Source organism: Monodelphis domestica, chromosome 3, assembly GCF_027887165.1.
Source record: "Monodelphis domestica isolate mMonDom1 chromosome 3, mMonDom1.pri, whole genome shotgun sequence".
NCBI classification, from domain to species: domain Eukaryota; kingdom Metazoa; phylum Chordata; class Mammalia; order Didelphimorphia; family Didelphidae; genus Monodelphis; species Monodelphis domestica.
The window spans coordinates 81,737,731-81,760,660 of NC_077229.1; the positions used below are offsets into that span (position 1 = coordinate 81,737,731).

Below are 22,930 nucleotides of genomic sequence, written 5' to 3' on the forward strand. Positions count from 1 at the left end.
TTGAGAAAGGAAGAAGTATGATTCATTATACATATGAAGTTATACAAAACATTTCCACATTACCCTTATTGGGAAAGAAATAAAAAATAAAAATAAAGTGAAAGAAAATATGCTTCAGTCTGCACTTAATCAGTTCTCTCTTTAGAGATGGATAGAATTTTTCATGACTCCTTTAGAATTGTTGTAGATCATTGTACTGATCAGAGTAGTTAAGTCTTTAACAGTTGATCATTTCAATATTCTTGCAATTGTGTAGTATTCCCCTAGTTCTGAGAACACTAATAATTGAGAATATTAAGCTTTCTGAGAGATGGAGATGAATGAACACAGGGGACTATTGCTCTGACAACACACAAGAAGTGGGAGATGGAGATCTGAGTTTTGATAATAGTCCTAATACAATTTGGCTGGAACATGTGAAGGTGAATAGAAGCTGAAAAGGAAGGTGGGAATCATATTGTAGGGAGCCTTCAGTGCCATGAAGGAATTTATATTTTATTCTAGATCTAACTAGGGAGCTACTGAAGGATTCTGAGATTACTGCGTTTAAGAAACATAAAGGAATATGGAGTAAACTCAGGTTTCCCCTAATTTCAGACTCAACCAACTTTATTGTGCATCTATGTGTAAGGTGCCTGGGAAACTAGGATGAAAAAGGATTACTACGAAAAAGATATGTAATGAAATATAGTATAAAGTATAATATGATAGAATGTCTCCTGACAAAGAGTTCTAGAAATATCTGAGGAAAAAAAATTCTTTCAAAAGTCTTTTCGATGATGGAAGGCTTCAAAGATGAGGTGCCACTTGACTTGACTGAGGATTAGAGAGGATTTTGACAGCCGAAGAGGAAGTGCACAGTGGTTTGTTAGAGTGCACCCAAATGGGAGGTGATGGACAACTTAACTGTCTGGTCAGGTTAGCACAGAGAAGGGGAAGTCCCATCTGGAAAGGTAAGGTAAGTACAGACAATGCTGGCCAAACCCATGAGTCTCTCTTTTATCTTAGGGGCCAATAAGGAGTCACTTATGGCAGGCTGCCGAGCAGAGAACTCTGGTCAGCTATCTAGCGCCTTAGGAAGATACTTTGGTATGTCAGGCCTGGAAGGGGCCTAGCTGCTTCCTTTACAGGTCAGGGATGGGGTGCGGCTCATATCAGCAGTTAGAGGCTGAGCTGAGCAAGGGCCGTTCAAAGCTAGCAGTCGAGGTAGGGGGTGGCGGGGGGGAGGGGGGGTGGAAGGGAGATGGGCATCTTGGGGTGGCCCGCGCCAGAAGCCTGCAACTCCGCGGGTCAGCCTAGGCCAGGGAGCCCTGGCCTCCAGGGGCTGACCGGTGAGCGGGCGGGCTGGGGCCCTTAGCTTCCCTTCGCCGGTCTCTAGAGAAGCAGAGCCGCCTTGCCTGCCAGCTAGCTTGCGGGCGGGCGGGCTGGCTGGCTGGCCTTCTAGCTTCCCTTTCCCTTCCTGTCGTCACAGCAGTCTACACCTCCACTCCTCTGGGTCCACCTACCCGCCCCCTAGGCTCTAGAGGCACATGCGCCCTAGGGCCTGAAGTGGGCGGGGCATGAGAAGCGGGAAGGACGCCTCTAGGGGCCAGCCGTGGCGCCTCAGGCCTGGGCTGCCCCCTTTCAGTGGGGTGGGTCCGCCCTTTGATTCTCCTCGGTCCCGCCCCCCCTTCCCGGTTACCTCACTGGTCGAAGGGCGCTACCCCTTTCCCAGCTGTTGCCCCGCCCCTCTTCAGGCCTACAACCAACGGCTTCCTCCCAACCGCCTTTCAACGTCCCTCCGTCCTACTCTATCCAGCCTGACGGCGAAGCAGAGGCTCTGGACGTGAGGGGGAGGGGGTTGTGTGTGTAGTGTGTGTGCGCGCGCGTGTGTGTAAATTTGTACTTACATCTGCGCATGCGTAGGGCTTTGCTCTGGGCCCGGAACAGCGAGGGGCGGGGTAAGGTGGGCAAGTGAGGGAGAGATAGGCTTCTTCCGGGCCAGACTGCCCAGCACCGCCCTGCGCGTGTCCAGGCCATTGGGGGCGCGCACGCTTCCCCCTGCCCTTGCTTTCCTCTCTCCACTCCTTTCCCCGCCCTCCTTCCCTCCCTTCGTCCCCCCCCTTCCCAATCTCCTCAGCGTGGCGCCGGCGCTGCGTGCGGCGCGGGTTACCCAGAGTGCCTGGCGCGGGGGCAGCTCACTGGAGTTTGGTTCTCGAGGCAGCGGCGGCGGCGGCGGCGGTGGTAGTGGTGGCGGCGGCAGCGGCGGCTGTGGCTGTGGAGGAGGCTCCTTCCTGGCGGTGGTGGCTCCTCAGGCGGCGGCGGCGGCGGCTCGGGCAGCTCAGGCGGCGGCGGTGGCTCCGGCTCCCCCCCGTCCCCCCGCGGGGAACATGCGGCTCCGCTCCCGGAGGCCGGCGAGTGAGTGACCCCCCGCCCGGTCCCCGGTCCCCCCTCAGCCTGCCTGCCCGCCCGCCCGCCGGCCCGGCCGCCCCCCCCGCCTCGCTCAGGCAATGACAGCGGCTCCGGCCTCCCCGCAGCAGATCAGGGACCGGCTGCTGCAGGCCATCGACCCCCAGAGCAACGTAAGTGTCCCGGGGGGCCGCGCCGCTCTACGCACATCGCGGCGGGGAGGGGGCGGCGAGGGCTGGAGCTCCGGCTGCGGGCGGCGGGACACCGGCCGCATGGGCCCTTTTCCTCCTCTCTCCCTGCCCCAGTCCCGGGCACTGCGTCGCCGTGCTTCTCGCGCCCTGCCGGAGCTTCCCTTCCTCGGGATACACCCGGCCCGCACGGACCCGGTCTTGGCCGCACGGATCCCAGCCCAGGGCCTCCGCCGGTGTGCTGCGATCCGGGGGCGGCGAGGGGGAGCTCGGCGACGTCGTGTACGCGAGACCGCGGCTTCGCTTTTGGGCCGTGAGGCCTGCGCTAGGGCTTTGGACTGAGCGATCTTTCCTAGGAGGGCTTGGGGAAGGGGAGGCCAGGCTCGGGCACCTGCCTGTCTTTACTTCCTTTCCTACGCTCTCTCCTCTTCCGAGGGACGGAGGAAAACCTGTCTCAGCCATCGAGGGATGGGGAGGAGGCTGGGGAGCAACTGGTGTTTTGGGACACCCTGGTAATGCTTTCTGGAGCCCTTCTGCTGACCCCTGAGGATGTTGACCTGACTCTTCCTAAGGCCTCAATGGGAAGCCTTACTTGGGGTGCCTATGCTCCCCTCATCTGAGAAGAAAGCCCTTTGGGGGCACATCCCTCGGAACTAGAGCTGGTCTGCAGGGTCTGGCTGCTCCTCTATTTTTTGTGTGTGGGGAGGGGGACATATTGAACATTCCTGACTTCTCAGGAACCAGTAGTGGTTGGTTTAGGAGTGGGAGTACTTTTCCCTTGACTTAACACTTTTTGCTGTTGTTTCCATCATTTATCTGTAGAAATAAAAGTCTTGCCTCCAAAACTAACAGGGTGAGATTTGAGGGAGGGGATTTGCTCAGGATTGCCAATTCTGTCTATTTGACTCAAAAGCACCTTAGAGGTTGGCCTACTTAGGCCTTTCATGTTTCAAAACCAGTATTAGCCCAGGACCCCCTTGTGGAATATGACACTACATCACTAGTTCTTCAGGGATTTCCTTTTGTATATACCGACCTAAAGAACATATTCCTGTGGCTTTAATGTGCTGGGCAATAGGAAAATGGGCAGCAGTTGTTGATGGTGAGTTCCTAAGGTTTGAAACAAGGTATTGCATTGGCTTAAAGGACCAGGAAGTGATAGTTCACATAGCTAATATTCCATGGGCCAAAGTAAAATTCTTCTTATATTGGGGCAAATAATGAAGATTGTCTAATCTGAAAAGGGGAATTTTTGTTCCTCTTTTCAGGTAAACTGGGATAAAGTAACATGGTAATATGTTATCCAGAGTTCTGGAGGATTTTCATTGAAATACATTTGCTTTTACAATTTTGGCTGAAATTTGAATGGAAGATTAAACTTTTGTCAGATATAAGAATTGTGGCACATTAGCCTGTGAAAATAAACATTCATCAAAGTTAATTCTGCCATTAACATTGACTGCAGAGAACACTGGGCAAGCCCAGTGTGATTGTGATAGTAGTTCTTGAAGAACATTTTCTGCATATTTTTTTATTATTTTAGGGTGGAATCAGCAAAAGAAATACTAGAAGTCTTTCCCCTCCCCTCTTTTTTAGGCAACACTGTAAACTTTCATATAATTCAAAACAGATTGAATTTAAACTTAATTGACAAGAAACATGAAATCCTCATGTTATTTTATTTTCATGGTATTTTATTTTCAACTATACTGGAAGATGCCTCTTTCCTTACTGAGAACTGTTATCACTAACCATTAATGCCAATTGAGTAAATAATGTTGGTGGAATTAGAATCAGAATCAGAAAGAAATCTGATTGTTTATCCTGCTTTATATAACAAAATGGTTTAGACTTGGTGTAGAAGAAATCTCAGATGAATTCCATGGTTAGTTAAAGTACTTCAGGGGACACTGAGAGTTGGGGGATATGAAGAAATAGAGGAGATATGAATAGGAAAAAGCATATGAGCAGATAAGTTCTCAATGATCATAAGACTTCAACAAGTAATTGCTCTGTGTGAAGCACTGTTTGGTCTTGGTGATAAAAAAACAGTTCCTGCTCTCTCAGAGCTTGCTTTCTAATGGGGATGTAAAATGTGTACACTTAAAGGTAAACAAGTTAATCCAGAGAGGGAAAGAGCACTAATCATTGAGGAAGGGAAGAGGCCATGAAACTGGAGAAAAGTTAACTACAAGGAAGCTTAGAATTGGGAGCAGTCTATGCAAAGGTATGGAGATGGAAATGAAATACTTAGTTTGGGGAAAAGCAACTAGGGCATTTTGGTTAGAATACAAAATTCATGAAGGGAATTAATGTTGGAATAATCCTGAAAAGATCAGGATAGAGCCAGATTTTGAGGAGTTTTAATGTCAAACTGAATTGTTTGTGCTTTATCTTAGGAGAGATAAGGGAGCTAATTGAAAATTTTTTAATTGAGGAAGATTTTTGGTTTAGGAATATTATCTTGGCACCTGTGTGGAGAAAAGTTTTGAGAGAGGCAGGAGAGTTATTTAGATTTTAGAATAATCCAGGAGAGTTTGTACCTGGATAAATGCAGGGCATGTAATGTGGTAGAGGGAGAATTGACAATATATCTTGTTCAATCCAGTTAAAACCAAATGAACTCAGTCAAGGCCAGTTTCTGATGTTATAGATATAGGGTCTTGTTTTCTTTAGCTTTTCAATATTATAGAGATAAAGTTAAAAGTTGAGTAAATTATAATATCAGACCTTTTTTGATGTACCTATTTACTTTTCCTTGAATCTTTTATAAAATGTAGTTTTATAATATGATAACAAGATTAAGTCTAGTTTACAGATTAAACTGGAAAAATTACTTTTAATTTTCTGAAATTTTTCTAACTAAAAAGAGTTTAGCATTGAACGCCATATAGAGATGAACTGAATCAGGTTATTGTACTTTCTCCTTCCCTTTTGGGAAAAAATGAAAAAACAAAACACCTTGATAATTGCATTTCTATATAGTTTCTTCTCTTTGTAATCCTTTGTATTTTACTTTATGCATTTAAAAGCATTGGTATGAAAAGGCATCTGGCTGCTAAAGGGACTTTTGACAGATAAAAATTTTAAGATCAAATGTGAACTGCGGTCATTAACATGGGTAGTAGATTGATCAAATTTGATTGGATTTGCCTTTCCCAGTTAAGTGTTAGAAGTTTTGGATAATTGACACATTAAGATGCTTGTGGGGAAAAAATGGGACATTGTCAGAGACAACTAAAATTAAACCTTCTGAGAGATGTAATAAAGAAATGGTGTCATGTAATTCTTAACTTTATGACTGTGCAATTATAGTTTAGTTCCTAAATTTACCTTTTGGTTGAAAATTAATGTCAGACAACTGACCTAATATTCACAAGACTAACTTTGGGAATAACTTTGCTGCTTCTGCTAATAATAACTCTAGGTAGAAAAAGATTTTTGGTATTATGAAAAGCATTTCCTTGCTTTGGTCTGTAGTACCAGGCATACTTCATTTAAAAGAATTTAAGTTAGCTGAATCTGAGTTTTGAATTTTTTAGACTTGGTTATAAAGACTTTGGCAAATTCTTATAATATTGGTTTTCAAAAGCACCTGAAATTATCTAAACAATTAAAGGTATACTTTATAATAATAATGACAGTAGCTCACATTTATATAGCATTTTATTCTATAATTCAAAAATGTTTTCTTATCTGGAAGATAACATTGTTATGTTCTTGCAGAAGGGAAAACTGAAATTTGGAGAAGGGAAAAGACAAGAGGTGGGGCTCAAAATCCAGGTCTTCTTACATCCCAGTCTAGAGCTCTTTGTACTATACCGTACTATACCAGGTTGCCACTTCCAATAGTTTTGATAGCTTATATTCGTATATTGTATTCAACAAATATTAAGCATCTACTCTGATAGTCAATGGTGATATAAAGATAGAGAACAAGAGCCTCGTACAAGGAGTTTATGATCTGGTGGAGGAGGAAGGAGATCATTGTGATAGTTAAAAAATTTACCCTTTTGGGGAGGGCCTAGGCTCTTATTGCCAATGGTTCTGATCTCATCTATCCTCACCACCCAATTTCTTATATCTAGAAACCTCTCTGCTTCATTTTGTCAATTCCTAATGTCTCCCTGTTTTGCATTATCAGAGATAGGAAATCTATCAGATGTGTCTGAGAGATGATCTCCCTCCTTCCCCTTACAAAATTTATGGTTTTCTCCTGAATCATGGAATGTTTTGCTTGTATCTCTTATTTGGCCTTTTGTGGATTGCTCCCTACCTATTTTTGTATGATCTGTGAACTAAGAACAGTTTTTACATTTTTAAATAAAGATTACAAAAACAAGCATTATTTGCTAACTCCTGTTCTTGGCAAAGGGAGAGTCATTAAAGTTTTTTAAGTGATATGGTCAGACCTGAGGTCTAGGAAGATTATCTTGACATATGTGTGAAGAATGTATTGGATAAGGGAGACCAGTTAGGAGGCTATCTGAGAGGAGTGGTAGTGGGACTAGAGAGAAGAGTAGAGGAGACTGATGTAAGATTGTATATAGTTAGACTTGATAACTAAATAGAGGGATGAGGATTGAAGAATTAAAAGATGATTCTGAATGTGGGCATAGGAGAACAGTGATGTTATTTGGGACAAGGAGTGGGCTTTTTGGAAGAGGTTATGAGATTAGTTTTAGAAATATTGAGTTTTGAGGAGTTAATGAGACATCTGAATAGAACTATTCATTCAGCATTTGGAAATGTGAGTTCAGGAAGAGTCAGACTAATTTTGCAGAGTTGAGGATTTATCCATTTAGAGATAATGGAAACCTTGGGAGTTGATGAGATTAGGAGAAAATATAGAACTCAAAAAGGAACATTCATACTTGGCAGCTCTGGAGGACAGTGAACTGGAGGAGTGGTCAGAGACAAGCAGAACCCAGAGATAGCTAAGGAAGGAGGAGGGCATAGTAGATCTTGGAGGAGGGAATGGTCAGTGTTGTATGCTTCAGAAAGGTCAAAAAGAAAAGGCGATTAAGAGCTTTTTGGAGACACTAGAGAAAACGGTTTCAAGACAGTTGCAGTCTACTTTTTTAACTTCCTTTCATACTATTCTCCTTTTTACACACTGCTTTCTATCCAGGTTGTTCTCCAACTTAACATTCCACCTTCTACCTCATTGCCATTTAATGTGCCATCTTCAGCTTGCCTCTCAGAAACTTTTTCTTCCTTCAAGCTTTATTTCAGATGCCAAAGTCTTTGCTGCTTCTTCGGAATTGTTAATGTTCTCTCCCTGTTCATCTTACCTTGTATTTATCTGTTTCCCCCTTTACTCATTTCATATAACTCCTTGAAGGCAGAGACTATCTTTGTACACCTACACAAAGATAAATGCTTGATGATTTGAAATGAATTAAAAAATTGCCAAGTAGCTGCAAGGGTAGGATTAGATAAAATGAATTTACAGTGGATCTGGTCAGCATTTCTGTTTTTTGACTTTATATTCCCAGTGCCATAGCAGGGACTTAGAACGATTTGTTCTATAGTATTAACAGTATAGGGGACTTGGAAGTAGGAGCAAAATAATGGAAGATTATCAAGGCATGACTTTTTTTTTGGAGCCTTCCCTTCAACCCTGTAAGGTAGGTACATTAACCTTATTTTACAGATGAGGATATTGAGGCTTGTTGGTAAATAGGAGGACCAGGACTTAATACCAGATTTTCTGAATTTTGTTACAGTACTCTTACCACTATACCTTGTTGAGATAATTTATAAAAACTTAAGTATTACCTTTGTACGCCTCCAAAATCTTAGTATGCCTCCAAAATCTTAGTATTACTATCTTTAAAAACCTTTCTGAGGTACAATTGCACCTTAATTTATAGGTAGTATAGGTAATGGAATTAACTTTATTATTGCCACAAAATAGAAAACATTATTTTATTCCTTTAGGAAAACATCATAAATTCAAATTTAATTTTTAGCTTTTGTATGGCACATTAAGATTTTAAAAATTATCTTACAGGGGCAGCTGGGTAGCTCAATGTGTTGAGAGCTAGGCCTAGAGATGGGAGGTCCTAGGTTCAAATCTGACCTCAGACACTTCCCAGTTGTGTGACCCTGGGCAAGTCACTTGACCCCCATTGCCTAGCCCTTACCACTCTTCTGCCTTGGAGCCAATACACAGTATTGACTCCAAGACGGAAGATAAGGGTTTATTTAAAAAAAAAATTATCTTACAACAATTCTGCATAATAGGTATTGCAAATATTATCTCCATTTTAAAGATGACAAAACAGAGAGAGGAAGAGAGGAAATGACTTGCCCTGGTCATACACTCTGATCATACAGTTAATGTGTCTGAATTAGAATTCAAACATATGTCTTCTTAATTCTAATATAGTACTTTCTATTACACTATACTTTAGGCTCATTCAGGACTTGGAATGGGTTGTAAATTTTTGAATACAGAATAAGAAAATATTTATTGATCATATATCCTACTAATTATGATTCTGCAGCACATCCTGTATTTCAACTTTTAAAATAAAAACATTTATTTTGTTTTTACATTGCTTAAATTTCTCTCAATCTCTTTCTCCCAGTTCTCTCCTAGAAAATCATCCTATATAGCAAAGAATATTTAGGGGAAAAAATTTAGCAAACCCCACCAATACCTTGAAAAATTCCACTGTCTGTTGGGTTCTTTATTCAATTTAGCTTATTTAAACAGTTAATTTTATGAATGATTATGATTAGAAAAAGTTACTATCTGGTAGTGGCCAACTTTCAGATAAGAGTTTTCAAACTAGTCAGTCAACAGATTCTCATTAAGAAAAGACTATTACTGGGTGCCAGTTCCTGGGTAAGTGTTGATTATACAAAGAAAATAGTCAAAACAATTCATGTCCCTAAGGAGTTTAGATATGGAGGTGAGGCAGGTGAGAGAGATGGAGATATATAATATTACTTTACTCAAAATATATAGTATATGGATGTTGACTATATCCAAAATAAACAAGTAGTTTGTGGACAGAGTACCCTAGCACCAGGGAGTCATGAATTGATTTCATGAGAAGGCTTCATGTCACTCTGAATGTTGAAGGACAGATTCAAGGAAACAGAGGTTAGTAAGGATACCATTGCCAGTATAGAGGATAGTCAGTACAAAGGCATTGATATAGGTCAGTGGTTCTCAACCTCTCAATTTGTAGCAATGAGAATACATAATGCATATCAAGTATTGACATTCCGAATCATAATTGTAGCAAAATTACAGTTTTGAAGTAGCCACCAAAATAATTTTTTGGTTTGGGGTCACTGCAACATGAGGAACTGTATTGCGGGGTCATGGCATTAGAAAGGTTGAGAACCACTGATATAGGTGATGGAGAATCATAGATGGGAAATGGCAACTAGGCCAATATGGCTAGACAAGAGCCTGCATATTGGAGAGTGATGTTTAAGAACACTGGGAAAGGTAGGAAATCTTTAGGTTGTAATGTGTTTTAAATTCCAAACAAAACTTATATTTGATTGTAAGGGTATAAAGAATTACAGGAGTAGTATTGACTAAGTAGGTGACATGATCAGACTTATTACACTTTTGGAATAGAATATCCCTTTGGCACCTTTGTGGACGATTTATTGGAGTGGTAGGGAGTCTTAGTTTGTTTACTTGGAAGGCAATTACAGTTTAGTAAGGACCTGTTAGAGATTGTACATCATATCCTATGCTGGTATAGTGCTTGAGAGCCATCATGGGAGTAGAGTTTTAATGGAGATCTATGCAAAATATGTGCCTAACAATGAATGAGCATTGACTTGAATCATAAGACCAAGAAATAACTGAGGAAATATAATTTTAGGACTAGTAAAAGGAGGTAGTACATGGAACATACATGTTTAGATGGACTCAATCCCAGAGATAGTGACTGAAAACGTGAATTTAAGAAGTGTCTGATATCATACAGAACTGATTCACAATATGTTAAGGGATTCCAAAGACATTTAGGGCATTTTCCCAAGCCTTTTGAATACAACATAATCTACATATGATATGGATAAAATACTTGAGTCTCTGCAAAACTCCTGCAAGGTGCAGTCAATCTACATCAAAATGTAATTGGTGAATGTATATAATACAACTCAGATATTAATTTATGCTTTTTTAAAGTTGATATATAGCCTGCAGGGATTTCTATTTCAGCATGACAGTACTGCTCTAGTCTCTCTTACTCTATAGATGAGGAACGGAGGCCTTGGGGAAGTAAAATCACTTTCCCAAGGTTTCACAAACAGTAAATGTCTTATGTTATAATACTCTTGTGCTTCTTGGATATAGAACTTGTGTACAAAATTTAAAATATAGATATTTATAATTTAAATATACCTTTTTTTTGTTGTTCAGTCATTTTAGTTGTGTCCACGACTCAATTTGGGGTTTTCTTGACAAAGATACTAGAATAGTTCGCCATTTCCTTCTCCAATTTATTTTGTAGATGAGGAGTCATATGGGGTAAATGCAGTTGGTGTCCAACTCTAGGTCTGATACTCTAACCATTGTGACACCCAACCGCTTTCAAAATATGAATAACAGCACTTGACAGATAGAAATGTTAGAAACATTGTCTCCTGAAGAGGACATAGATTTTGATTCTGTCACTGGGGCAAGATGCGAAATCCAAAAGTGTGAACTCTGAATTAATTCGATAAATGTTAACTATCTACTAGGGCAAGGCATCCTGTTAAGTTGTTGGAGATGACAGAGACAAAATAAGGCAGTCCCTAACTGCATGAAACTTATTTTCTGCTTGGAATAAACACAGGTAAATATCACCAACAAATGTGGGAACTAGGGAATGCTTTCTAGAGGAGATTATACCTGATCTGATCTAGAAAGACAAAGATTATAAGAGGTGGAGGTGAGGAAAGAGAATCTTTCAGACATGAGGAACCTATGTGGGAGTACAAAGATGGGGGTTCATGCAGTAGTTTCTAGGGCAGTCAATGAAATATGAAGGGAAATAATAGGATATAAGCCAGGAGTATTGTTTCATTTATTTAGAGTTCAAAGGGACCTTTAAGGTTATTGAGGCCAACCTCTTCATTTTGCAGATGAGGAAACAATCTCAGAAGACATTAAATTAAATTGTATAAGGTTAGATAGATAGTTCAAGAGTCATTATTGGAACCCTGGTCTGCTGACTTCAGATCCCATGTTAAATTCCCTATTCCTGTTGAGTGCACCAACTGGCCTTCCATCACTCCAGGACTGAAGTTTGCATTCTCATAATCATTTTTGACTCTTCCCTGTCCCCTATATATAATCATCTGAAAATTTTTGTTGATTCTATTTCTACAACATTTCTTGCATCCCTTTTCCAACATCTTAGTTTAGACCCTTGTCAACTCTTGCTTGGTCAATTGTAATAGTTTAAAAAAAAACCCTCCAACATTTTTATTGAAAAAAAATTTTTTTGTAAAGTGCCTAAAAGAAAAAACCCAGTAAAACTAATACATAAAAAAAGAAACTGCCATATTTCACATCTGTGGATCTCTTGCCTCTGAAAAGAAGTAGAGTGAAGAGTCATTCTTACCTCTTTTTTGGGATTAATCTTGTAAATTTTGAAAAATTTACTTTCATTTGTTTTGTAATGTTTTTACATCATTGGTGGTCTTTTATCATGTTGTTTTCTTGATTCTCTTTCAGTCTGCATCATTTATAAGTCTTTTTCATGCTTCTCTTTATTCGTCATGTTGTTTCTTGGAGCACAGAAATATTTAGTATGTTCATATACCACAATTTGTTTAGCTATTCTCTGATGGGCATGTACTTCATTTCTAATTCTTTGCCACCACAAAAAATATTGCTATCAATATGTGGTGTAAATCGAGATTGCTTAGTAGTGGTATATCTGATTCATAGGGTAGAGAGTAGTCATTTTATTTGCATATTTCCAAATTGTTTTCTAATTGTCATACTGAGGGAGGATTGTACTAATTCACTAATGTTCCTATATTCCTACAACCCTTCCAATGTTGACTATTCCCATTTTTTGTCATCTTGGCTAATTTTCTGGTTGTTAGGTGAGACCTCATGGTTGTTTTGATTTGCATTTCTTTTGAAAGTAATTATATTTTAATAGGTTGAAAATTTCATTATTATTGTGAAAGTCATTACCAAATTAGCTGTCTTTAAAGTAAGATCACTCATTAGAACAAAGGAGGAAAAAACAAAATTACTACAGAACTAAAAAATAGGAAATGAAATGGAAATAACTCTGACTTTACCTACCTAAACAAGTTATTGACTCTGAAAAACCAAAAGTGAATGGAAGAATAGACATCAACACAGATTATAACCATTTTCTAAAGTAGTTTAACCTATGAAAAAATCAATTACTAGGAGGTGAACAAAAAACCTAGGAACCACATTAGCTAGTTAACACTTTATCTACTTGCCAAGTAGAGAAAACATAGCAGATATATCCATAGTTTGGAATATTAATGCATAGGTTAATTTTATGGAGGATCCTGGTAGAAGATTGTAGTAGCATCACTTTACAAAATAAGAAGAAGCAATGAAAGGAAAAGCTATTTTAAAGACAGTCTGGTAGGAGACTCAACCAAGCAAGGTTGGTATGTGGGCATTTATGGATGAAATTGAAAGGATAACTAAAGAAAATGAAAATATTTTTAAATGTTTTAATTATTCTTTTGTATTGATTTGCATTTCTTATATTAGTGATTTGTAGCATCATCATTTAATATGATTATTAATAGTTTGCAATTCTTTTAAGAACTATTTGCTCAATATCCTTTGATAATCTGTCATTTGAAGGTAGACTTTTGGTCTTTTTTATGAGTGTCTCAAAACTTGCTGCAGTTTTAAGCATTAATAAATTTAGAAATTTAAATATTGCAAACTTACAGAAATCATCATTTAAATGTACTTTTATACTTAGCTTTGTGATTTTTTTGGGGGGGTCATTGCAGCATCTTTTTTTTTCCATTTTCCACTTAAAAAAATTTGTTGGTTACATTAAAATTCCTAGGTATTTCCCTTCCCTCTCCTCCCTGGACAAAAGAAGGCATCACTCCCCCCAGAATATGTGTATATATAAATTTATGTCTTTCATGTTTTATCAGTTTTTTCTCTAGGGGGTAAACATTCACAACTTATTCTTCAAATATTCTATAGCTCCACATAACATTTTCTTGGTTCTACTTGTTTCACTCTTCATTCTTTCTTGTAGGCTTTCTCAAGTTTAAAACAAAATTAATCTATTGTTTCTTATGATGCAGTAGTATTCTATCACAGATATATACACAATTTGTTCAGCCATTCCCCAATTGATGGACATCCCCTTGATTCCTCATTCTTTGACACCTCAGAGAGATCTGGTATAAATATTTTAGAACATAATTCTTTTCCTTTTTCCATGATCTCCTTGTTAAACAGGTCCAGCAGTGGTGTTGCTGAGTCTAGGGGTATACACAGTTTTTTTGTTTTTGAAACCTTTACAATCCATCTTAGACTCAATATTACATAATAGTTCCAAGGCAGAGGAGTGGTAAGCCTTGTAAGGCATTGCTAGTTTAGTAACTTGCCCAGAGTCATACAGCTAGAAAGTGTATCAGGCCAGACCTGAAGCCAGGCATTCCTGATTCTAGGCCTGGCTCTCAATCCACTGAGCTACCTAGTTGTCCCTGTGTATTATACAGTTTAAAACTCTGGGCATAATTCCAAATTGCTCTCCAAAATGTTCATGGTTCTACCATAGTGTATTAGTGTCTCCATTTTCCCACATCCCGAGATCTTCAACATGTCATCATGTATTTTTAACCAATCTAATTAGGTGAGAGATATCTCAGAATTATATTTATATTTCTTTAATTATCTTGTGAATTTTGAATAATATTTAAATTTTAACAAAATTGGGCACTTTGCCATATACATTGTGAGTGAGAAACAGTTTCTGGATAATACCAGTGGGTCAATAGAGGAAGTCCTCTTGGTTAACTATCTCTGTCACTTGTTCTATCTTCATTAAAAAAAAAAATCCTTTACCTTATATCTTAGAATTGATACTAAGTATCTCAGCTCTAAGGCAGGAGGAGCCTTAAGGAGTAGGCAGTTGGGGTTAAGTAACTTGCCTTGGGTCACACAGTTAGGAAGTATCTGTGGTCAGATTTGAACCTACATCTTCCAGATTCCAAGCCTGATTATTCACTGAGCCACCTAGCTTGCTTGTTCTATTTTCATTATGCTTTTTCTTGTGGGGTTGTGACAAAATTGTCATGTATGCATCAAAACTTTATTCTTTGGTTTGGCTAGGATTACAAATACAATTCTTTCTTCAAATGAGAGACAGCTGATGAAAGTTTTTTACAACTAGAATGCTGAATAGCACAAGATGGTGAAGTTAAATTTTAATAGGAAATATATCATTTAAAAATTAAGACACTTGAGGCTTCTTGTATGTTGGTTTTCTGTATTTTGGATGCCAACCCCTTAAGATTTTTAATTAGATTCTCTCTTTGTTGAATTCATCTTTCATACAGATACTAAATTAACATCCCTAAAACACAGGCCTGAATATGTCAGTATTGGGCTCAAAATTTTTAGTTTAGTTCTAGGTCCTAGAGTCAGAAAGACTCATCTTCTTGAGTTCAGATCAAGCCTCAGACAGTAACTGTGTGACTCATGGCAAGCCATTTAACCCTCTTTGCCTCAGTTTCTTCATCTATAAAATGAGCTGGAAAAGGAAATGGCTAACTACTCCAGTGTCTTTGCCAAGAAAACGCCAAATGGGATCATGAAGATCCAACTGATACAACTTCAGATTCAACTGAAAATCAACAAATTATCTCTAGGAACAAAAATTAAATATTCAGCTTGGTATTTAAAGCCCTTCATGGCCTGGCTCTAACATTTTACAAAAATTAAATCTTAAATTTTTTCCAAGTAATAAGTTAAAAAAAATTAATCTGTCCCTTTCACTCTTTCCCCCAGGAAACAAATTTTAAAAAATATCCCTCGATACATGCCTACATAGTCTCTCAAAACAAACTTCCCACATTAGCCACATTTGAAGATGTATGCACCTCTGCATTTTTAATTCATCAGTTCTCTATAAGGAGGTGAGTGTTGTGTTATGCTCAGTCTTCTGGATTTATAGTTTATCATTATGAAGTCACAGTTTTTCTTCATAATGTTAACACATAAATTTTTCTCCTAGTTCTGTTCACTTTGCTCTATATCAATTGATAAAGATCTTCCTAATGACCTCTGAAACTGAAATTGTTTGTTTCATCATGTGTCATGGCATAATAGTATTTCATTATGTCCATATGCCACAATTTATTTGACCATTCCCCAGTAAGTGAGCATGCCCTTAGTTTCCAGTTTTTGACTACCCTGAAAAGAACTAATACATGTATTTTTGTACATATACATCCATTTCCTCTTTCTTTGGGGCATTATAGCCTATCTTTCTAATCTAATTTTCATAGTTGGCCTCATAATACTTGTTCCTTGCATAGGACATTCTGCCTCCTGCCTCTGTCCTGATACATAGAACTAACTCCCTTGCCAGGAATTCTTTTTTGCCCTTAACTTTCACCTCTTGGAGCCACTAGTTCATTTTAGGTTTAATTCAAGTGCCATCTTTTACCATAAGGCCTTTTCTTTATTCCCCCAGTTGTTATTGCTCTCTGTCCTTCCAAATTATGTAGTATTTATATGTACCTTTTGTATTTTCTTTGCCAAGATCATGTAGGTTTCCCAATAGAATATGAGCTCTTCAAATGGGACTGTTTTGTTTTTGTCTTTATATCCATAGCATGATGAATTGGATTGACCCAAGGTCATCTGACTCCAGATCTAGATTGCTTTCTACTGCATCATATGGTTGGAATCAAATTGTGGAGGATTTAAAGTGCCTGGTTGAGTAGTTTTATTTTATCCTAGATGTAATAGAGAACACTGAAGATTATTGAGCTAGGAAGTGAAACATGGTCAACCCTGTGCTTTAAAAAATTCTTGTGGCAGGCATATGGAAGCTGATTGGAAAGCTAATTAATTGAAATAATAAATGAATGAAAAAACATTTAGCAAACACTGTCTTCAAAGGACTGTGCTAAGTACTGAAGATAGAGGTAGAAAAATGAGACAGTTCCTGCTCTCAAAGAGCTCAGAATCTATTGGATAAAGGTTTCAGCCACAAGTCATTTGGAAGGACATCCTTAAGGTGTGTGGACAAAGCCAATGGTAATGCCTCATTTTAGATGTCATTCCACTGATATAAATCATATCAGTTTCTGGTGTTGGAACTATTTGATAAAATATCAGGAATTTTGATGACAAGAACTTTATTTTTAATTTAATTTAGTTTTTTAAGTAGAATTATTTTATTTTTAAATAGTTTCCTATGGTTACATGATTTGTGGTTTTTCCTCCCCTTTTCCCTCCCCCCTCCTAGAGCTGACAAGCATTTCCACTGGGTTATATACATGTATTATCACTCAGAACTTATTTCCATATTCATTTTTGTGATAGCCATCTTTTAAAACCCAAACCCCAAATCATATACCTACATAAATGAGAAATCTTATATTTTCTTCTGTATTTCTTCTTCAATTTCTTTCTCTATATGTGGATAGCATTCTTTCTCATAAGTCCCTTGGGATTGTCCTTGATCATTTCATTGGTTTTAGTAGCAAAGTCTATTACATTTGATTATCCCATGATGTTTCAGTTACTGTGTATATGTTCTCCTGATTCTTCTCATTTCACTCAGTATCAATTCATGTAGGTCTTCCTTCCTTGCTCTTATAGAAATTAAGCAATTTGTCATTCCTTATAGCACAAAGATATTCCATTACTATTATATGCCACAATTTGTTCAGCCATTCCCCTGGCAAGAACTTTATCCATGAAGCATCCACAGAAGCAGTTGACAGGCCCCATCTTGATGAAGATTGCTTTTCTAGGTTGGATAGTTTCAAGGTTTATGCTAAGAGCATGACAAGAGATAAGGGAGGGCACTGTCCCTACTGGTGTTCTTGGGTTTCCTTGGAGAACAATGGCTGGGCTTGCCTGGAAGGTAGGACTGATGATCTGGAGGGCACTGCTTTTTTTTTCTATTTGATAAGGTTTGAGGAGAGCTAGTGATTGAAGTGGTAGTTGGTGGTTTGATTTGACTGGCACAAGCTGTCTTCTCCCAGGATAACTTTTTGTATTTAGAAAAAAATAATGGGGATTTCCCAAATTTAGTATTAGTTTCATTTTCTTTTCTCTTATTGGCCAGGGCACATAAGGAGAGATTTAATTCCTGAAGGTAACTGACCTATACTGTATATCAATGTTCAGTATGTGGAAGCAAGTTGGTAATTAATATATAGCTGAAGCTGGTGACTTGAAAACTCAGAAGCATTCTGTGAAATTTCCTGGATAGGTATATGTTCTAAGCAGTTTTGGGAGTGGAGGTTATAAAGGAACAACTGATCATCATTTGGTAAAAGGAAGCCCTAAATTTTGACCTAAAGTGAGAATGATAAAGCAATTATAGTTTATTCTTGAATTTTTAGAACAGCTATAAAAATCAACAGCCCCTCAAAGGCTAGAAATCTCAATGATGAAGATAGAGTTGAGGCAATTTTTACCATATTTTTATTGTCTAAGTAACCCCCTTTTCCCCCCCAAGTTACTGCATCCAAACTTTAAACAAGGTGGTTTGGAAAATAGCTATGAGCTGGCTAAGTGATTTTCTTCCTGGAAAATTGAATAAGTAGGTTTATTCCCCTTTTCCAAGTTGCTAATCAGCTCTCAATGCTTGTTAGAAGCTTGGATTCTTTTATAAGTGTTCTACTTTGTCAGTAGAGTACATGCTGTAGTATTTTCATGTAGCAGAAGTGAACTACCTTTATATCCTGTGTTGATTAGTATTAGGTTTTTAGAATGGTTGAACAGAATTGGGAAGCTATGGCTTCTATGGCTATAGAAGGAAGAAACAGAAAAAAATTTGCTGACCTATATTTTGCACTTAGTAGCCCATACATTGAAATGAACAAATATGGAAAAAGTTTGTGGGGGTAGTGAGTGTTCCAAAAGTATCTTATATGAAAATATTCTCTCAAAGATAGAGATTTCCTCAGACAGATGATTAAAAGTACCATTGATAACTCTGGGTCTCAATTTTTTCATCTGTGAAGTACTTGGAAGAGTTGGGCTAGATAATCATTTACTTTTAAAAAGTGCTTTTTTTGAAATGCAAGATATTTCTTACCTTATCCCCCCTGAATAAATTCTTTAAGAGCAGTAATCTTTTGATTTTTGTCTTTATTTCCCCATTCTCTTGCATGCTGGGTAGATAGATATCTGTGACAGTGACCTTGATGGGTTGCAATCTGCATTATCCGTTTGTGTATTGAGTATTTATCACTAGTACCTGCACATGAGGAACCTGATAGAAACATGGTTATATTTTGTGAATTATGATCTGTCCAAATGCCAGTGAGGGTCTTACTTTAAGGATGTAAAAGGACTGATATTTTGTGAAAATTAATAGGCATAACTGCTTTTGTGAGGCTTTAAGCAAGTACTTGTATTTGTTGAAAAAAATCGAAAGAGTTTAAAGAGAAGTATTTATGGAAAATGAAACCTATCCTCATTTTATAGTTCAACACCGTTTAAACTGCCAGGGTCATCTTTTGAATTCTATACAAGTCTAGTCACATGAAATCCCCTTGCGTAAAATTCAGTTAAATTCATTTAATAAACATTTATTAAATGCCTACTATATGCCAAGGATACAAAATAAGAAAAAGACAATACTCGATCTCAGGGAATTTACAATCTTTTTTCTAACCCTTCCAAAATTATTTAATGAATTTAGAATATTTTTCCATGGTTACATGATTCATGTTCTTTCCCTCCCCTGTTCTTTCCCCCCTCCCGCAGCCAACAAGCAATTCATTTGGGTTTTATATGTATGTATCATTGATCAAGACCTATTTCTATATTATTAGTATTTGCAATAAGTGATCATTTAAGCAGGGGTCCCCAAACTTTTTACACAGGGGACCAGTTCACTGTCCCTCAGACCATTGGAGGGCCAAACTATTTAAAAGAAACTATGAACATATCTGCATACCGCTGTCTGGGATAGTGGAGGCTGCAGCTCTGGCTGTGATGGGCTTGTCACCTTGCACAGGCCCATCACCGCCACTACTGTATGGAGCAGCAGTACACATAGTGCCGAATCCCCTCCCTCAGATCGACACTCACAATGCTGACTTCTTCCATTGTGCAGCCACATAATCCTTTGAGTGGAGCCTCATTCTCATTCAGTTACTCTTAGAACAAGGTGCCACTCAAAGGATTATGTCACCAGACCTAGTACTGTACCTGAGTGATGCCGCCACATACAGTGCTCCTCTCACTGATCACCAATGAAAGAGGTGCCCCTTCTAGGAAGTGCAGTGGAGGCAGGATAAATGGCCTCAGGGACACATGTGGCCCACGGGCTGTAGTTTGGGGACCCCTGATTTAGAGTCTACTTCCCCAATTATATTCCCATCAAACCATGTGGTCTAGCAAATGTTTTTCTTCTGTGTTTCTACTCCCACAGTTCTTTCTCTGATGTGGATAGTGTTATTTCTCATTAGTCCCTCAGAATTGTCCTGGATCATTGCATTGCTGCTAGTAGAGAAGTCTATTATGTTCTATTGTGCCACAGTGTATCAGTCTTTGCGTACAGTTCTGCTTCTGGGGAGCTTATAATCTAATGGGGGAAGAAAATATACAAAAGCAAGCTGAAAACTAGTTGGAGAGGATTTGCTCAGATGATGGAAAATGGAGTTTTACCTGAAAAGTTCTGTAAGGTCTGAGCCCTCTGTAAGAAGCCTTTGGGGAAGTTGTTTGTGGAATATCAAAAAACTAAGTCAATCTACATAGTGATAAAATTTCTTTTTAGGAGCCTACCCTGAAGGAGACTATATTCCCTGGAGTCCAAACCAAGCAGAGTTACTGATGGAAAATGGAGAGTTACCCAGGCAAAACTCATTGGGCCATTTTCACAGTGGTCAGTGAATCCCTCAGAGTCCTTAAGAAACTTTCAATGGGGTTTGTGAAATAAAGGCAATTTTTATAGTAATACTGAGATGTTAATTATTAACGTATTCCATCTTTTCCAACTCCATATCTGTGTAAGACCAAACATTCTTCATATACTTCATTCAACTAAAAAATATATTGGAACAAATTAAATGCAGAGATAGAATATAGCTGTTATCACCAGCCAGACATTAAAGAGATTTTCAGAAAGATGTAAAATAATGCCACTTGCCAATTTTCTTGTTTTAGAACATAATTATTTTTTTCATGAAAGTAGACTGTTAATACATAATAGGTTTATTTTTTTTATTTTAAAATGAATTAGTAAATAAGTACAAATTTGTCAGTTTTAATTTCTAATGCAGTATATGGATAGATATAGCTTCTGTTCCTTAGTAAATGTTTTTTTGAACCCATAACCTTCTGTCTTAGAATCAGTAATGTCTATTGGCTCCAAGGCAGAAAAGCGGTAAGGGGTAGGCAATGGGGGTTAAGTGACTTGCCCACAGCTAGGAGATGTCTGAGGCCATATTTGAACCTACGACCTCTTGTCTCTCTAGACCTGGCTCTCAGTCCTCTGAGCCACCTAGCTGCCCCCTCCTTAGTAATTTTTAAGAGTGCCCTGAGACCAAAAAGTTTGAGAACCTCTGATTTAGAGAATAAAATCTGAATTCTTTGATTCTCAAGGCCTCCCAGCATCAGTTTCCAACTATACAAAGCCAACAGGCTTTCTACTTCCCTCCATGCTATTTCCTGATATTGTCCTATATTTTCTCTTTGTCTTTTGCTTATATTAATATTATCTACTATGTTAAGAATGGATTTTTCCTGGTTTTCAAGGCTAATTCTTAAGGAGTAGTGAATTGGGGTACCCGTCTTGGAGTGACCTAGGTTCAATTCCTATTTCAAATACTTGTCAGCCTTGAGAGGCTAAAAAAATTCACTTAACCTCTGTGTGCTTCATTTTACTCATGAGTAAAAACTGAGAATTTAGAATTGATAGCTCTCACAATTCTTTCTAGTTCTAAATTTGTAATTGTAAAATTATACAAATTTGGGTAGTTGTGTGAATAGCAATGCAAGTGTCTTACTGCAGGCTGTCTTTCTTTGTATGCATTTTTATTAGCACCCTTGTTTGACATCCAGGGTTGGAGTTCCAACTGCCATTGTCTTGTTGGACATTACTTGGACAATAGACTTTGGGCATCAGTTTTAGGTGAGATGATCACTCTCTCTTTTAAAGTATATTTTTCCATTTTTTTCTCCATGGTTATGTGATTCATTTTCTCTTTCTCCCCTCTTCTCTCCCTCCTCCCAGAGTTGACAAGTAATTCCATTGGATTATACATGTATTATCACTCAAAACTTATTTCCATATTATTATTTTTTATAAGAGTAATCTTTTAAAACCAAAGCCCCAAGTTATATACTCATAAACAAGTGATAACTCATGTTTTCTTTGCATTTCTACTGCAACAGTTCTTTTTTCTAGCTGTGGATAGCATTCTTTCTCAGAATTGTCCTGGATCATTGCATTGCTCTTAGTAGCAAAGTTTATTACCTTTCATTGTCCCACAATGTTTCAGTTACTGTGTACAGTGTTCTCCTGGTTTTGCTTATTTCACTCCACATCAGTTCATGGGAGGTCTTTTCAGTTCTTATAAAAATTAAGCAATTTGTCATTCCTTATAGCACAATAGTATCCCATCATCATCCATCATATACCATGATTTGTTCAGCCATTCCCCAGTCAAGGGACATGCCCTAATTTTCCAATTTTTTGCCATCACAGAAAGCACTGTAATTATTTTTGTACAAACAGGCCCATCCCCATTTTTTTTAATCTCTTTGGGGTACAAACTTCTAATAGTGGTATTGCTGGATCAATGTATTCTTTTAAAGCTCTTTGGGTATAATTCCAAATTGCCTTCCAGAATGGTTGGATCAATTCACAACTCTACCAGCAATGTATTAGTGTCCCAATTCCAACAATTAGTGACCTTCCAACATTTATTATTTTCCTTTAGTGTCATATTGGCCAATCTGCTAGGTGCAAGGTGGTACCTTGGAGTTATTCTGATTTGTGTTTCTCTAATCTGGAGGTAATTAGAAAATTTTAAAATATGATTATTGATAGTTTTGATTTCTTCATCTGAAAACTGCCTGTTCATCCCTTGACCATTTATCATTTGGAAAATAACTTGGTTTCTTATAAATTTGACTTAGTTCTTTTTATATTTGA

General features: G+C 38.4%; 1 protein-coding gene and 2 long non-coding RNA genes across 5 annotated transcripts in view; 1 reads left to right on the forward strand and 2 right to left on the reverse strand.

Moving 5' to 3' along the window:
• Positions 1 to 2,010, reverse strand: part of LOC103103201 (uncharacterized) — a 34,692-nt gene extending 32,682 nt beyond the window's left edge. The window contains exon 1 of the long non-coding RNA XR_008917382.1: positions 1,890 to 2,010. This is a non-coding gene — a long non-coding RNA (uncharacterized LOC103103201). The remainder of the gene's footprint in view (positions 1 to 1,889) is intronic.
• Positions 592 to 1,879, reverse strand: LOC130458266 (uncharacterized). The gene is made up of 2 exons (XR_008917383.1): positions 1,682 to 1,879; positions 592 to 945 (listed from the first exon to the last, which is right to left on the reverse strand). It is a non-coding gene; the product is annotated as an uncharacterized LOC130458266 (long non-coding RNA).
• Positions 812 to 22,930, forward strand: part of MED26 (mediator complex subunit 26) — a 127,568-nt gene continuing 105,449 nt past the window's right edge. Inside the window, exon 1 of one of the 3 annotated variants that reach the window (XM_056822287.1) lies at positions 812 to 958. In XM_056822287.1, the coding sequence (XP_056678265.1) occupies positions 884 to 958 (75 nt within the window). In that variant the 5' untranslated portion in view covers positions 812 to 883. Of the gene's footprint in view, positions 959 to 2,017; positions 2,562 to 5,351; positions 8,207 to 22,930 lie in introns of those variants that run through there. The other 2 variants (XM_001363095.3, XM_007489740.3) reach the window with 2 other exon arrangements.